Source organism: Dromiciops gliroides, chromosome 3 (genome assembly GCF_019393635.1).
Source record: "Dromiciops gliroides isolate mDroGli1 chromosome 3, mDroGli1.pri, whole genome shotgun sequence".
In the NCBI taxonomy this organism is placed as follows: Eukaryota; Metazoa; Chordata; class Mammalia; order Microbiotheria; family Microbiotheriidae; genus Dromiciops; species Dromiciops gliroides.
In genome coordinates this window covers 523273629-523292590 of record NC_057863.1, presented here as the reverse complement: position 1 = coordinate 523292590, position 18962 = coordinate 523273629, and the positions used below count along the sequence as shown (strand labels likewise).

At 35.1% G+C, this 18962-nt stretch overlaps 1 protein-coding gene across 1 annotated transcript in view; it reads right to left on the bottom strand.

The window, feature by feature from the left end:
• The window catches only part of DYNC2H1 (dynein cytoplasmic 2 heavy chain 1), a 380708-nt gene that overhangs the window by 78667 nt on the left and 283079 nt on the right, over nt 1-18962 (bottom strand). Inside the window, 1 exon segment of the mRNA XM_043996879.1 lies at nt 809-1018. Coding sequence (XP_043852814.1) covers nt 809-1018 — 210 coding nt within the window.

The following is an 18962-nucleotide window of genomic DNA, read 5'->3' as shown; positions in this document are numbered from 1 at the left end:
TGAAATGTTAATAAAATGTTAGCAAGGATATAGCCATTGCTGACCTTGCTACGGTCATCACTGTTCAAGCCTTTAGTGTAGACTGTTCATAGAGAGCATGGTTGCTCAAAATAAAATCTAATGCATACTTTCTCCATGTACACACACAATATAGGACCATAAATAAAGACATACAGGAAAAGCCATCCAGCAGCACTCGGCTGCCCCAACATGATCTAATCTAACTCTGTTGCTCTTTCTACTATCAATACAAGTGGTGATGGGATCACACCATAAAAGCCAGACTAACACCAGTGAGTGATGTAGTCCTACCTGCTTTTATATGCTGTCCTGAGGTAGCCAGGTTGTGTGATAGAAAGGATGCTAGACTTAGAATCAGGAAGAGGAGTTCAAATCCTGCCTCAAACACTTATTAGCCGTATGACCTGTACAATCACGTCACTAACTTCTCAGTTTCCTCATCAGTAAAATAAATACAATAATAATATCTAGCTCACAGTTTCTGTAATGACCAAGTTAGATAATATTACATAACATACAAACCTCAAACAACTATCTTGATGTTAGCTATTACTATTGTTATTAGATAATATTTATAAAAGCATTTAGTACAATGCCTGGCAGAGAATAGGTGTTTAATAAATGCATGTTCCCTTCCCTCTTTATTTTTATTATATGGCTTAATTCTCTGGAACAAGAACTGTTAGGAACCATGACATTTTCCTTTTATACATTGAATAAGATGATAGGTAAACTAAATATGGTCAGACACTGTAGCATATCTATTCCATAATTACAAGGAGCTTACCTTTTGGTTTAACAAGGCACTTGCCAATTTTTGTACTTCAGGACTCAACAGTGTTATGCCTCTGATCACTTTGCTAAGAGCTGCAAGTGACTGATGGACACTTTGCACTAAGCAAATGGCATTGAACTGTTCAAGAACAATGAATGATAATATGGGAGATCCTTGTCGTTCGTTAGGTGGAGACACTTTCTGGTGAATCAGGTTTGAATTCTAAAAGAAGAACACAAGTCATTTCATTAACACATGCCCAAGAATGTGATTCTTTAAAATAACAATTCAAAGGCTTAAAAATTGGGGAAAGGGGCAGCTAGGTGGCCCTGGAGTCAGGAGGACCTGAGTTCAAATCCGGCCTCAGACACTTAACACTTACTAGCTGTGTGACCCTGGGCAAGTCACTTAACCCCAATTGCCTCACTTAAAAAAAAAAAGTTGGGGAAAAATATTAATCCATCAAAAATGCAATAGATTTTTTAAAAAAGTTCCTTCTTAGTTCTCTTCATGCTGTATTTTTCCCACAGAGTAAGTTTCTGTCTTTATTGAGGAGAAATTCCCTCTCTTGGAGTTAGTAGCTTCTAACATAGTTTTGTTTCACCCTCCTTTTAATTCACCATGGCCTGTATATTGTTGGGATGGTAGCCACTTCATAGGATAATAAGATCTTAAGATTCCAGTTAGAGTTTGAGGGGACTTTAACACTTCTTAAAGTTCAACCCCTTCATTTTACAGATAACTAGACAGACGCCTTGACAAACGAAGTAGCCTGTTCAAAGGCATTCATTCCCGTCCAACCTCTCTCACTATAGAGCCTGAGCTTGGTTCACTGCTTCATTGCAGAGTGGAACCATGCTAAAGTTCAGGAGAAAGGGTCATTGTCTTTTTCTATACAAGTTCTCAAAAAGTTTATGTTTCCTCTGTGGGGGAAATGCTGACATGATTAACAATGGCATGCAACAACCAGGTAAATACTCTACAAGCACCAAAAGTCATTTTTTTGTTGAAAAGTAAACACATGATATCTGTTATAAATATACTCTATCACTTTGTTATTTTTCAACTCTGATCATGGCTATATAGATCAATTTACAAACAAATTCAGTACTGAAGATGTGCTCAGCATCAGCACCATTGTAGGAGCTATGGGGGAATTAGAGAAGAACATATAAGAATCAATGTCCTCATGGCATTTACAAAGTTATATAAACCAAGCACAAAAGTGGCTAATATAAAACAATATATAGAATTACAAAATTTTAAAGGTGAAAGAGTCCTAAGTAATAATTTTATTAATCTCCCTAAACCCCACTTTCTACCAGGGAAACAAATTCAGATAGATTAAGGTGGCTTGTCCACAATTATCGAATTCCATGAAGTAACTAAAGCTTATATCACTTAACTATCAATCCAATGCTCTTTCTACAATTTAGGTTTTTTTTAATTATTCTAAAAAATTTGAGGTTGGTTGGAGACAAATTTTGGAGGTATTTAAATGCACTACATATACCATAATTAAGTTTTAAACCATATTTTATGGGTTATAAATGCAACATGAATTTAATAAGGAAAAAAGAACAAGGGCTGGGATATTCAGGGCAAGTTTGATGGAAGTAGGATTTGAAGAATGGGTGTGATGTGGACATTGGAAAAGAGTGGAAAAAGAATTATAGGTGAAGAAAGTTACATGACTGGGACATGATTACACCAAGATAGGTTCCAAATATTCATTAATTTGTTAAGCATAAATATCACCAATAACAGATTAGGAGCACAAATTTCTTGTTTGTTTTTTTTGTTTGTTTGTTTTTTGTTTTTTTGGGTGAGGCAATTGGGGTTAAGTGACTTGCCCAGGGTCACACAGCTAGTATGTGTCAAGTATCTGAGACCAGATTTGAACTTAGGTCTTCCTGACTCCAAGGCCGGTGCTCTATCCACTGTGCCACCTAGCTGCCCCAGGAGCACAATTTTCAAGAAACTAACTGAACAAGCAGTCAGAACAGATTAAATAAAGATTGTTGTTCATGTCTCCCAACAATTGATTTGTCTCTCTCATAATAACCTCTTATAATTCCATCCCTCCCTATGTCTTAACCTTCCTAAAACTACTCTTGGTCTTTGTTGTGATCTCTATAGAATGTCCATAAGCTCCTTGAGGGAAGAGATTATTTCATTTTTATCTTTACATGTCCCCTGTCTATCAGAATACATGCATGTTGATTGATTAATTAATCTTGGGTTCTTCCCTCTCCCTTGCCTTGACATGAGATGTCTAATTATTTAGCAAGTCCTCTTGTTTCTCTCCCAGTACATGTTCTCTAGATTTCTATTGCCACAACCCTATTAGAATCTCTCACCACTACCCATCTGCAAAGCTGGAATAGCATCCCAAAAGGTTGCCCCCACTCTACTCATGACTTTATCATGTCTTTCATAACAATGCCAAATTATTCTTCCCCAAACATTAGTCTGGTCATATCACTCTTTTTGCTCAAAAGTCTTCAAGGGTTTTCTACCACCTACTAAATAAAGTTCAGACTTCTTCATCTCACATTCAAAGCTTCCAAATTCTGGTAGAGCTTTGGCATTTAATTCTTATCTCAAAATACTTAATGTCACATACCCCATACTTCACCCAAACTAGATTATTTTCTATATTCCTCCAAATCTGTCTCATACTATCTCTGTGTCTTTACTCGAACTGCTCTCTACGCAATGTTCTCCCTCCAATTATTTTCCTCAACTCCTATTTACCCTTTAAATTACATCTCAGACAGCATCTCCTCCATTAAGCCCAACCTAACTCTCATATCTGCTCAATAGTCTATTCATATTTCCTCACATAAGTATATTAAAGATGCCCATAAAAGTGCTATAATACATTATTTTGTGTAAGTTATCACCCTGTGTTTTATCACTAAGTTCCATAAAGGTAATGACTATGGCTCATCTGAACCTTATATCCTCCCAAATATTGGGCATAGCATTCTCTGAAGAACAAATATTAATTATTATTTTTAATTGAACATAAATTGACTAAAAGACAGAATAAGGTTATAAAGGATAAATATGGAAAGTAAAAGTGTCAGTTTTGTCCAGAAGGATCATCTCTTTTTCTAAAACTAGAAGGTGGGGAAAGATTTAGAGCGCTTCAAAGCAGAGGAAGAGAATTGAGGTGTGTATTTTATGTGGTCTCAAACTTCTCAATAATGCAAAAGGCAAAGTCTTAAGACTTTATTCAGATTTCCAACTAGGTATAAATGATTAATAAGTACACAGTTGGATTTATTGGAGAAGAGCTTAGGAGTGAGATCAAGGGAGATAAAGAAATAGAGATTTAAAAGTCATTTGCATGGACTTAATAAATGAAAAACATGTTAGAATAGAAGTGCTCTGAGGAAGAGAGCTTGTAGAGAAAGAGGGTTGAAGATCAAGTCAAGGTATATACACCATTAGGGGAAGAAAGGAGGTAGAAGTGAAAATAAGAAAGAATATCAGAAAAACAGAAGGAAAGCTATTCTAGTAAACAAGGACAAGAAAGGAAAAATGAATAGTCAATTGTGTCAAATTCTACAAAACAGTAAAGTAAAATGAGAGCTTGAGAAAATTAAGTGGTTCAATGATACTAATCTAGAGTAAAATTTCAATAGAATGTTGGGAACAGAAACTTGATTGAAAGGTGCCTCTTATTTAACTAAGAAGTGAATGGGGGCAGCTAGGTGGCCCAGTGGATAGAGCACCGGCCCTGGATTCAGGAGGACCTGAGTTCAAATCTGGCCTCAGACACTTAACACTTATTACTAGCTGTGTGACCCTGGGCAAGTCACTTAACCCCAACTGCCTGACTAAAAAAAAAAAAACAACAAAGAAGTGAATGAAACATAACTCTTTAAATAAATTATATGGGATAAATTTGATAAAAATATTATTTTAAAAGGCTATGAAAAAAGCTATGAAGTTCTTATTTTTAATAGGAAAAATGAACCCAATGCAATGAATCTTATGATGAAGGAAGTAAATTGATGAACAAATTCAAGCTTAATGGCAAAATCCAGAAATCATTGCTCTTTATGCTGATCCAATTGCTTATTTGATTAAGGTTGTTTTTCACAAAATATATTTATCTGCTATTTCTCAGGCTCTGTTTACTAAATTAAAAATGGTATAATTAGCAAGGTGATGTAAAATTATGTACTACGTAAAATAACAACAGCATAAACTCATTTTGCTACATTTAAGGACTTTCAGTCAATACTCAGTCGTTTCAGTTTGATCATCATTATCGGCACTTTATTCTGCAGAGGCAAATCTGCATTGCAGGTCCTAATATTCAGTAAAAGAAATATTAGCTTTTCCTTTGGCAAAGTTCCTTAAGAAAGGTAAAGTCAAGGACAAAGCAAATACTGCTTGAAAAGGCTTTTTTTTTTTTTGGCTTGCTTTTGTTAGCAATATTTCTCATTAAAGCAGGACACTGCTATCAGAAGAATATTCAGTACAGGGATCTTCAAGATGGAGAAAAATGATTTAGAAAAATTTAAGTTATCTGAATAGAGAATATTCCTATTCTTTAAGTGTAAGCAATTACTTTCTTTATAGACTCAAAGGGAACAAAACCAACCTTTAAAGTAATATACAAAATATGTGGAAAAAAACCCAGTAATATGAATAACTAACCAAATGAACAAAATAGTCTTAAAAGAATTAAACCTTTAATTCTGACCTTTACATTTTCCTTTGAATTGATAGTATGAACAATAACAAAAAGTATTCAAAATTCTGAAATCCTTGAAGTTTGCATTTTAAATGAAAAAAAAAAACCACTACCTATGGATCTCTTTCTTTGTGAACTGTTATCTAACCATATCTCACCTATTATATACCTGACACTAGAATAAAGAACTATACACTTATCTGTATTTCTCACTATCAAATTTCATCTTATTAGTTTCAGCACATCAGTGTATCTTCTTGAGATGTTTTTAGATACCATCATGCAATGTGTTAACTATTCCTCCTAGCTTCATGTCATTCTGTAAATGTAATAAGCAAGCATCTGGGTTTTCATCTGAATCTCTGAAAAAAAATTTGAATGGCACAGCTTTCAAAATAGATCTCTGGGGTAGCCTACTAGATACCTCCCTCCAAACTGACATTTATCCATTATTGAGTATTAGGCAGCAAGGTAGTGCAGTGAATTAAATGCTGAACCTGGGGTTAAGAAGATCTGAGTTCAAATCTGGCCTCAAACATTTGCTAGCTGTGTGACCCTGGGCAAATCACTTAACCTCCATTTGCCTTGATTTCCTCATCCATAAAATGGAATAATAATATGGTTGTTGAGAGGATCAAATAAGATAATATCTGTGAGTACTTAGTATGGTGGCTGGCACACAGTGGGAACTATATGAATGTTTATTCCATTTCATCATCATCATCATCACCCATTCATTCATTCATTTGGTCCAGTCATTAAGCTTCAAATCCTTCTAATTTTATCATCATAGTTTATACCTCATCTCTCCATCATACCCGGAAGAACATGAGATACTTTGTTATGTCTTACTGAAAAACAGGAATATCTAGAGTGTCCCCTACATTTACTAGCATGGGAATCCAGTCAAAATAGCAAATGTAATTCATCCAGAAAGATGTTCTCAATAAAGAAATTCTACCTTTTAGTGATCACTGTTTTTCTTTCTACATGCAGACAGAATCCCTTTAATAATATATTCGGGAATTTACACAGGAATTGACATCAAACTCACTAGGCTCATAAAATGAAGGTTCCACTCTTATCTCCCTCTCCCTTTAAAAAAAAAAAAGGATATTTGCCCCCTTTTGGCTGATAGAATCTCTCATTTTCCAAAATTTTTCAACAAGCAGTGAAAGTGGGACGATAATCATGTTTGGGAGTTCCTTTATAAATCTCTATAGTTTACATGGGCCTGGTGACATGAACTCAATGAGGGCTTCTATCACCCCATTTATAATATATCTAACTAGTCTTAGGTTTTATTTTTAAAAATTTATAGTTTCTAGCCCAAAGGTTCACAGCCAAGAAAATAAGCAAATAGGAATTGAGTTTTCATTCTCTCCATTATCTATTATCATCTTCCCATCCACTCTGGGCAGTGGTTCTACCCTATTTGATCATAAGGATAATAACTTAAATCCACATTTACATTGCTGGACTTTTCCATATTATTGGAAATTTCCATATTATTATGGAATATTCCATATTCCATGTCCATATTTCCATAAAGGACATGCTGCCTTTGGGGGAAGGATAAAACCATTTTAGGAAGAGGGATATGGATAATTGACAAGTTTATTAGAAATGATCTAGTTCAAAGCCTGCATGAATATGCCCATTTTAAAAAATGAAAATGTCCAAATTATAGAAAACAAAAGGGAGACATAGTAGATTCACTGCAATAGATAGAAAATACAACTCAGAATTAATTGATGCATTATGAACAATTTGAATCAGCCTACCATATTTCAAAGTGGGGGCAACTTGACACAATCATAATAAATCGGGGAAGGCTCATTATATGGGAAGTATATAAACTTGAAGTTAAACAATATTAGTGTTAAAGTTAAAACAACATTCATTCTAGTTAATATAATGTAATATAATAGACTGGTTTCCAAAAAGCTATAATTTTTTAAAAATTGAAATAATTCAAATACTGTTATAATCATTTGTAATTTTCATCAATTTAATTTAAAATTAATTTTAGTAAATTTGCTATTGTCTCTAATTATTAACAGACAATATATTATCAATTTAAAGAGAAGATCCATTGCAGCAGCACCAAAAGGGATAGTTAAAGTGGAGGAAACACAGAAACAAAAAAGCCTATATCAAGGAAATATGATACACCATGTTTAATCACTGGGATTCACAAATATTGTGGAGAGGAAAGATGTGTGCATGCGTGTATGTGTGTGTTTATGAACACTTTTAGCTGTAAATATCATGGAAACCAATAAACTGAAATGACTCCTTGAAATGTATGTATGTATATATCTATGTATCTATATCTATCTATCTATCTATCTATCTATCTATCTATCTATCTATCTATCTATCTATCTATCTATCGGCAAGATTCTATATTTTCCAGGGAAAATTATATGGCTTTAATAAGAAAGAAAAATCTCAGATAACCAAAGAATCTCTTGGATAGTGCAAATTTTCTTGCACAGTTTCTAAGTGTCATCATTAGAATATATAGTGGTGCTACCTGCAGCTATTAATTTAGATGAAATTAATCTTGGTAAATCTTATGCCAGCTCATTTTGCAGATGAAGAAACTGAGACAAACAGTTAAGTGACTTGCCCAGCATTACACAGCTAGTATGCGTCTTAGAACAGTTAGGGCTTCCTGACACTAGGTACAGTGCTCTTTCCATTGTGTCATCTAGCTGTTTGATTCACATATGACATTTTTAATATAAAATAAATAGTTTTTCAAGTTGTTATACAAGTAAGGCAACTAAACTTGTTTTTTAAAAAGCTGAATAAAAGGAAGATTCTTTGCAAAACTGCATGCTGATATGGAGAGAGAATACATAACACCTCTATATTCCTGCAAAAAACATGGCTTTCTTATGCCAAATATTTCAAAGGGTGTTTGGGATAAAATAAGAAATTACCATTTTTCTTAGTGATAATAATTAAAAAGATGAAGCAACTCTCTTTACAGCAAAAATTTCCTCCTCCTAAAACTTGCAAAATTGTTGTATATTTTTTAAAAACCTGTTATCACAAGATCTTCAAACTTACATTCTGATTCATAAAGTGATTATTTGCTTAAAAATAGAGGTATGGATAATAAATTTATAAAAATAATAGTTTACATATTTCCTCATTTAAAACAAATACTTGTTCTGCAAATTAGATAAAAGAAGGTAATGACAGACTTATTAACTACTTGACTGGTTTACAAAAAAAATTTAAGGACTGAGATATTCCTAAATATGAAGGGAAAAGAAATACATTTGCAACAGACAAATGGTGACTTTGTTTTCCTCTGTCTAAACAAGAAGAGCTGACTGACTAGTGTTGGGATACTATGTCAGTACAAGAATCTAAACCTAAAGTTTTTACAGTGTTTTAGCTACTGGGAAATAAAGAATTCACTAGTTTATTAAATCCATTATGTAAATTTTAATAAATTTTACTCCTGTGAGATGGGTTCTCTGCTGTAAAAACAAAATGTCAATCTTGATTATTGGTTAAAAAAGAATTATAGTGGGCAACTAGGTGGTGCAGTGGATAAAGCATCGGCCCTGGATTCAGGAGGACCTGAATTCAAATCCAGCCTCAGACACTCAACACTTACTAGCTGTGTGACCCTGGGCAAGTCACTTAACTCTCATTGCTCCACAAAAAAAATAAAGAAAAGAAAAGAATTATAGATAGCAATACCATTAACATCACTGTTTGAAAAACATGTATAAAACAAGCCTAACTATGACAATAATTTCATTATAATTATTGTTTCATAAGTTTTTAATTGAGAATATCTATTGGCTGGCCCTGTGATTTTATAAATGCAAAGGAACTCTAGAATGAGAAAATTCCCTATCCTAATTCAAGGTGATACCTTCTTTGCAAAGGATAGTCTTAGAAAATTTCACAAACTATTGAGAGGTTTAAGTGATTTTCCCAGGGTCCCACAGTCAATCATGTTCTGACATAGAAAGTCCTATACTCAGGTCTTTCTTCCTTTGATACTCATATTCTATCCACTATGCCACACTGCTAGTATAAAATGAAATGTAAATGACATTATCAATCAAAAACTCTGTGGGTATCAGGATAATTTATTCTATGTTTAAGATCTGTTTATACATTATTTAAAAATTATAATAAATTCTCTATTTGAAATAAAAGAGGTGCTAAGGGCAGGAGGGAGGAAAGGGTAGAAGTTGTGACACAAAGTCTAGAAATCACTGACTTAAAAGCAATCTTTAAACCTACTGAGAAGTCAAAGGAATAACCAAATGTCACCAGTGAAGTTAATGGTAGTAGGTTTTAAAATTTCTTACAAGCACCACTCATAAAAATTGCTTTCATAGTAAGCTACTGAAAAGTTCTTGTTGTTGTAAAGCTCAGGAGAGAATTTCTTAAATGAGTTGTGTGGTTTTTTAAGTAGACTCTATTGGCTGATAAAAATCCTCATGGTCATGGTCACTGAAATAATAAAAAGCATATTTTAAAAATTAAATAAAAACAGACTCCAAATCTGAAATGGCAACATATTTATTATGGAAGAAATAAAAAAAAGACTTTTTTTTAACCACAAAGACTTTTAAAACAGAATGGAAAAGTACTAACAAGTAGATTATTTATAAAATGCAACTTTTGCACAGAACTCATATATACTGAAAGTATATTAGTCATTAAAAATAATGACTTCCAGTCTGGCACATCTACAGGCTCTTTCTTTTAAAACCATTTTATCAGTATTCAACTAGCAATTCACTTAATATGTAATTAAGATTTTAGAGTGACCCAATGTGTTCAACTAGGCTATATTTCTCTAAAGACCAATGCTCCTTCACCTAATTACTCTAAACCTCTCTGTTAATTACATCTTTAAGATAAACTAGTAAAGTTATGATGCTTTCTCCTGTTCCTTGTTTAAAGTATCATTGAGATATCCCATTTTCAAAGCATTTCATGAAACATTCCACAGCAATTTTTTTCATTATTTTACCAAATGAAAAAATGTCTATTATTCTAACCATCAGGTTCTATAATGCTAATTGGTATAAAGTGTATCATAGCAGAAATTATAGAGTAAAACACCTTCCTGATTTGATTTTTTTTAGGTCAAAGAAATCCTTTTAAAAAAAAATTCCATTCTCTACCTACATTCTTCAAAAGATCATGTTTTCCCACTGCTAGATGTAGGTTCTGTACCTTTTGCCTTCCCAAAAGGATGTTCCCCTGTTACGTGAAACTGCAAATAAAAATAAACTTCAGGGGGCAGCTAGGTGGCACAGTGGATAGAGCACCGGCCTTGGAGTCAGGAGTACCTGAGTTCAAATCCGGCCTCAGACACATAACACTTACTAGCTGTGTGACCCTGGGCAAGTCACTTAACCCCAATTGCCTCACTAAAAAAGAAAAAAAAATTAAAAATAAACTTCAAATCTTCCCACTTAAATATACCCATCTACTAAACTTTCACTATATGCAGGATCTCTAAGTCCTCTGATCTACAACTCTGGATTCTTTCATGCCTCTTTGTCCTTCATGTTTTTATCTAAGTGCTTAAATCCTTTAGTTTCTTCACTCCTATCCCTTGATCATAGTATATGATTTCTTGTCACTCCTAGGTAACTCATATTCATAAGGGCAGACCACTACTCGTATCTCCCCAACACAATTAATTTCATTTATAACAAATAACTGACATTTGTAACTAGTGCTTCCAGGCTTCTAAGGCACTTGTCAAACATGATCTGATTTGCTCCTTACAACAAACCTATGAGATAATCTGAGGTGGTGCCTAGAATGCTGCCCATAGGGTAAGGAAGATCTAGGATTGAATCCTGCCTCAGTTACCAACTGTGTTACTTCAGAGTAAATTCATTTAACACTTTTCAGTCAGAGTTTTCTCATGTGTAAAGTGGAGAGAGGGTTATCTTAGATGGTTGTTGTGAGGACCAAATCAGGTAGCACGGTAGAGTGGAAAGAAACTCTGCAGTCAAAAGAACTTAGTTCAATTCCCACCTCAAATATTTATTGCCCAACTGCCTGCACCATAGTTTCTTCATCTGTAACATGAAGAGATAGGCTATATGGCTTCAAAAGTCTGTTCCTGCTCTAGACCAATTATCTCATGATCATAAGTAATGTATGCCAGGCATTCTGCAAAACTTAAAGTTTATGTAGATACCAACTATTAATTAATATTATTATTCATATTTTGCAGATGAGGAAACTGGGGCTCAAAATGTCAAATAACTTGTGTATTGTTCACCCAACCAATAAGTGTATGGATGAGCAAACTAATCTGAGTCTTTACTAACTCAAAAGTACTTTCCGACTCCATCCCTTTTTTCTAGGACTTTTTTGCCCCCAATAGAGGGGTGGAGCCAAGATGGCAGAGGAAAGGCAGTGACCTGCCTGAGTTCTCCCAAAGACCCCTCCAAATGCCTTCATATAATGTCATAAGACAATTTCTGAAGCAGCAGAACCTCCAAAAGGAACGGGTGAAATAATTTTCCAGCTAAAGATAACTTAGAAGGTTAGCAGGAAAGATCTGTTGTAATGGAGTGAGAGTGGAGAGCAGTCCAGTGCAGGTTGTGCCAGGTAAGAAAGACCCAGCCCCAGCAAACCAGGAGCAGACCTCAGGAGCCTCTGAATCAACAGCAGCAGCAACTGCTTCTGGAACTCAGCCCACAGACTGTGAGGAGGTCAAACAACTTACCAGAAGGAAATTACAGGGGTCTCTTTAATAGCACTGTGGCAGGACTCCATTGTTTTGCCCATACTGTGATCCAGGTCACAGTCTTGGGTGGTGATCCAGACAGGGGAGGAGCACAAGCACACCAGAACGTGCAGCCACAGTGGAGCGGGACTCTGTTCATAATGTTCCCAATAAATATGGCAACAAATCACAGAGATTCAACTACATCAGCCTTATTCCCTCAAAACTCTTCAGTAGGGGGCAGCGGATAAAGCACTGGCCCTGGATTCAGGAGGACCTGAGTTCGAATCCAGTCTCAGACACTTGACACTAGCTGTGTGACCCTGGGCAAGTCACTTAACCCCAAATGCCTCACCAAAAAAAAAAAAACCAACAACAACACAAAAAACTCTTCAGTAGTCCATTATTGTTCAATGTATCCTATCAAAACATTTGACAACGGGCTTTAACGCTTCATACAAACTTTCCTCACCCTACCCAAATAATTTATCTACTTTTATCTCTATTTATACACTCAGCTTTGGCCAAATCTATTTGCTTTTTCTTACCTATACTTATCTAATTCTGAACCATCCTTCAAGGCCCACCTTAAACAGCATCTCTTCTAAGAAGTTTTCCTTTATGACTATCTCCACCTTACACTAAAAATAATCTCTCATTTTACATCTCATAGTTATTTTGGTTTCTCTAAAGTAAAACATTTTTATTTATAGTTTTGGGTTTCAATTTTTATCCCTCGTGGTCGTAAGCAATCTGATATAGATTACACATGTATGATTATATCAAACATTACCACATTAGTCATTATGTACAAGAAAACTTGAATAAAAGAAAAAAATGAAAGAAAGTGAAAAATATCATGCTTCACTCTGTGTTCCATCAGTATCAGTTCTTTCTTTGGAAGTGGATAGTATGTGTCATCAATAGTCCTTTGAGACTGCTTTCGATCGTTGTATTGTTGAGAATAGTTAAGTCTTTCACAGTTCTCCATCAAACAATATTGTTGTTTCTCTGCACAACGTTCTCTTGGTTCATAGTTATTTTGTAACTCTATAATTACTCATTCACATTCTACCTTTAAAAGTCATTATAAATATATATGCCTTATCTCAACTATTCTGTGAGGTCCTTGAGTTTAGAGATTATGTTTTATTTACCTTTATAGTAGTTTGCAATTAGGAGAAAATCAATAAATATTTGTTAAATTTGTGTTACTTGTTCCCTACATTTCTGCTTCAACCCTTTACACAAATCATGTCCCAGCCTACATATAAAAATTTCAGTCATGAAAGAAAGTACAGTGTAGATCAATAAAACCCAAGAGACTGTAGTGTCCTTAAAGCTACATTTATAAAGAGTATAGGGACTGGGGCAGAGAATCGGTAGAGAGACATACATAATAGAGGAGAGTTTTATTTAGATAGAAGGAAGTTATTGGCAACTAAATATAATACCAATTTAATGGAGAGCATTTGGCAATGTCAAGTTCTGAATTCTTTCCTGGGTTTTTTGCGGCACTATTTTCATTTGCAACTTTTCAACCTCCTCTTTTCTCAGGTTCTTTTGTTGGTTCATCATTCGTATCATACCTCCTAGCCTTACTTGTCATCAAAGGACATTTCCTGAACTCTTCATTTCTCTCCAGGTTATCACAGATCAACACATTCAGCTTTACTTTTTCTACTCAGTTCTAATACTGCATCAACTGAATGTTCCCTACACATCTCAAACTCAACACATCTAAATCAGAATTCATTACATATTGTGCTATAAAACTTTCCTATCTCAGTCAAGGAACCCACTGCAACCCTTCTAAGTCTTCAACTATTAATGCTCCTTTAATGCTCATCTCCAATTAGTTGCCAAGCAATACTGATACTACCACCATACTTTCCATATTCAATACCTTTTCTCTACATACATGGATCCCACCTTAATCCAGACTATTATTGCCTAAACTGTCACAATATCCTCCTAATGGGATTCTCTACCTTGAGTCTCTCCCTTCTTCAAATCAATTCCCCATACAGTTGCTACAGTGACATTCTTTTTTTTTTTTAGGCAATTGGGGTTAAGTGACTTGCCCAGGGTCACACAGCTAGTATGTGTTAAGTGTCTGAGGCTGGATTTGAACTCAAGTCCTCCTGACTCCAGGGCCAGTGCTCTATCCACTGCACCACCTAGCTGCCCCTAAAGTGACATTCTTAAAGTATATGTCTGACATTTTCACTGCATCTTCATCTCATGGATAAATTCCAGTGGCTCCTTATTGCCTCCAAGATAAAATACAGACTTCTTTGTTTTATATTTATAGTCCTTCACAATCTGTTTGCAGCCTGTTTTTCTAGTCTTCCTTCAAACTGTCCATCACACACCCTACACTCTAACCAAACTGACCAATCTGCTGTTTCTCAAACTTAATGTGGTTTCTCCTGCCCTTGCACAGATTAGCTACCATGCCTGTTATGTTCTTCCTCTTCACCATTATCACTTTGGATCCCTTACTTCTTTTGGAGTCAGTTCATATACCATGTCTTATGGGAAACCTTCCATGATTCCCTTACCCTGTGCTCTATCTTCACTTCCTCAAATTATAATCTGTATATTTGTGTATTCAAAGCTTATGTGTTATGCTCTGTAGAAAACCTTTCATGACCCTTTAGTGTTCTTTCTCCTCCTCCTCAGATTGTGTCTGTTTACATATATATATATATAAGTAAGTACACATATATTTATCCATGTATATGTTCTGTTTCCCCAATATAAGGTAAGTGCTTTTAAGGAAATGAGTGATTTTCATTTTGTCCCTGTATCCCAAGCACCCAACACAATGCACTACACACTATGGGTGTTTAATAAATGTTTGTTAGATTGGCCTGGAAGTCAGATTGAAAATTATCAACAAGATGTTGGTAGAAAAGAATAAGGCACTGAGTAAAAAATAAATAAATTAGTTTGGTTGAAGAATCTAGTAGTAAATGGGGAAAAGTAGCTAGAATCATCTATGGGAGAGATAGTAGAGCCAAATGACAGTTTTGTCTGAGCTAGAAAGAGGTGAGGATGTCAAAATGCTATGTGACAGCAATAAGATGTGAGGAGAAAACTACATCTGAGAAGGATCTAAAATGTGTATAAGGCTAATAGAGCTTGATTTAAGTAACAGGAACACATACCCCCTTAAGACTTTCAGAAACAGAAGAGTATTGATTTTTGGGGGGAGAAGGGGGCATAAGGATTTGAAAAAGCCAAAGAAAATCCTAATTATTCCAATTCTGTCTAGGAAGTAGGTAGAGAGGTTATCTGTTTCTGAAAAGGCTAACAATAAGGGTCAAGAGGCTTAAAGACTAAATTGGAAAATGGTATGACTTGTGGCCAAGGGGAATAATGAGTAAGAAGTAGCATTTCTATTCATGTGTTTGATAAATGTTTTCTGATGATTAGCAGACCTAAATAAAATATTTAATTATTTTTACTTTTCTGCTGATTCTTCTTTTTTTTTTTTTTGGTGGGGCAATGAGGGTTAAGTGATTTGCCCAGGGTCACACAGCTAGTGTCAAGTGTCTGAGGTTGGATTTGAACTCAGGTCCTCCTGAATCCAGGGCCAGTGCTTTATCCACTGTGCCACCTAGCTGCCCCCGGTTCATCTTTTAAGATGGATAAAAGTCAACTGGGTGGCTAAAGAATCTAAAGGCAGAAGAAAAGTTATGCAAAAATTATCCTTTATGAGACTTTTAACCCTAAAATTAATGTAATAATAATTAGTGTTTAAAAACATCTTTCAAAAAACTAAATCACAACGGATATTTACTTATTCTATATAGATAACAGGAGGAAAATTAGAAGTAAAAAGAAAGCTCTTGAGGAAAGCTGAAATAAAATACTTGAGAATGGGTAAATTATTGCTTAGGTAACTCATCTTGCCACTATCCATGAAAAAAATAATAGACTGATTTTGTAAGTGTATTGTATTTCAAAAGAATAAAGAAAGAGATGGATCCAACAGGATGGAGAAAAGGCAGGGACTCACCTGAGCTCTCCAAATTGGCCCTCAAATACTTTAAGACTTCAAAAAGAATTCTGGAGCAGCAGAACCCACAAAAGGAGGGAGTAAAACAATTTTCTTCCCTAAGACAATTTGAAAGGTCAACAGGACTTGGGGACGATTGAATCAACAGCAGCAACAGCAGCAGCTTCCTGAGCTCTCACTCCAGACAGTAAGAAGGTCAGACAACTGGTCAGAAAGAGATTACAGCGGTCCCTTTGCTGGCAGTGGGGGCAGGACTCTATTGCATTGCCAATATTCAGATCCAGGTCAGAGTTCTGGGTCTCAATCCCAGCTTGAGGAGAAACACTAGCACACAAGATCTTGTGGCCATAAGGGAACAAGGACCCTGCTCAGAGTTTCATGGTAGAAAATAGTGCTTGTGGTCACTCACAGACCAGACCACAGGCTAGGAGAGTAGTAAACACACCTCTCATATCATACCAGCTTGGAAGAACTAAAAACTTACAGACCCCTAGAACTAGCTCTCAAAACAGCTGCACAAAAAACCTGAAGCTAAAGCCAGTGCCCCCTGCATCCTGAGAGCAGAGCCCAACTTTAATATAAAGTTAAAAGTTAAGAAATAGGCTAGGAAAATGAGCCAATAACAAAAAAAGATCCTGATCACAGAAAGTTGGTATGGTGACAGGGAATATTAAAACACAAACTCAAAAGAAGACAATAAAGTCAAAACAGCTACATCTAAAGTCCTCCCTCCCCCAAAGAAATATGTGAATTGGTCTCTGGCCCAAAAAGGAATTTAAAATTCAAATAAGAGAGGTAGAGGAATAACTGGGAAATGACAGTGATGCTAGAAAATCATGAATAAAAGTCTCTCTATATAAAATATTTTTGATAGTTTGATTGGAATAGCACTAAATAAATAAATTAACTTAGGTAAGAATATCATTTTTATTATATTGGCTCAGCCTACTCATGAGCAATTAACATTTTCCCAATTGTTTTCATATGACTTTGTGTGAAAATTGTTTTCTACTTCCTGGGTTTTTCTTGGCAGGGAGACTCCCAAGTATTTTATATTTTGTATAATTATTTTATTATTTTTGTGGGGGGGGGCAATGAGGGTTAAGTGACTTGCCCAGGGTCACACAGCTAGTAAGTGTCAAGTGTCTGAGGACGGATTTGAACTCAGGTCCTCCTGAATCCAGGGCCAGTGCTTTATCTACTGTGCTACCTAGCTGCCCTTCTATGGTTATTTTAAGTGGAATTTATCTTTCTACCTCTTGCTGCTAGACTTTGTTGGTAATATATATAAACTTTGATGATTTATGTGGGTTTATTTTGTATCCTGCAACTTTGCTAAAGTTGTTAATAATTTAAAGTAGTTTTTTGAGTTGATTCTCTAGGATTTTCTAAGTATAACATTATATCATCTGCAAATTGTTTCCTCATTCTATTATTCTATTATTATTACCTATTCTAATTCCTTTAATTTCTTATTCTTCTTCAAGATTTCTAGTACAATATTAAATAATAGAGCTGATAATGGACATCCTTGCTTCACCCCTGGTTGTATTAGGAAGGCTTCTAGCTTATCCCCATTACAGATAATGCTTGCTAATGGTTTTAGATAAATATTACTGATCATTTTAAGGTAAGCTCCATTTATTCTTATGCTCTCCAGTGTTTTTTAATAGGAATGGGTGCTATATTTTTATAAAAGGTTTTTCTGCATCTATTGAGATAATCATATGATTTCTGTTGATTTTGTTACTGACGTAGTCAATTATGTTGAAAGTAATTTTTCACTATTTCTAATAGTGAACCAGCCTTACATTCCTGGTATAATCCCACTTGGGCACAGTGTATGATCCTTACTGTAATATCCTTACTAGTATTTTATTCAAAATTTTTGCATCAATATTTATTAGGAAAATTGGTCTATAATTTTCTTTCTCTGTTTTGGCTCTTCCTGGTTTTGGTATCAGCATCACATTTGTCTCATAAAAGGAATTTGGTAAGATGACTCTTCACTTATTTTCCCATATAGTTTATATAGTATTGGGATTAATTGTTCTCCTCTTAGGACAATGTAGGTTTGTAGGACTTGTGAACTCTCCTTGAGGTCACATACTGTCTCTCTGATAGACAACATGGTACTGGGACTTTCCTCCTGCTTGTGTTAAACGCCACACAGTCAATACTTTATTAATATATGATATTAATTAACAAAGCTACTGCCAACTGCTTTGTGTTAAACACCATGCAGTCAATACTTTATTAATATATGATATTAATTAACAAATGCTTACTGCCAAAATGGGTGCAGTAGACATTAATACATATGCAGCAGTAGAAATAATAATTTTAGAAAAAACTCCGTCTAGAACAATAATTTAGAAAACATGACCATAGTAACTTTCTATAGTCAAGATTTTTTTTGGGGGGGTTGGGGTTTTTTTGCTCATTTTTATGCTTTTTTGTGACTTGGTGTTTTTATAAGAGAATTGGGCTCTATTCATGCATTTTCTCAAGTTTTGTGCTGTGGCTTTGGGTATTATTGATGGCTTTCAGGGGTTGCCATGACTTAGACAATTGCTTTTTCTGTAGCATGTTCCTTTTTCATTGGTATTAGGGGTTGGTCTCCCTTTTGGCCTCCCCTGATGTGGATTGGACTTCTCCATGGGTGGTGCCCTGCTGCTAGGTT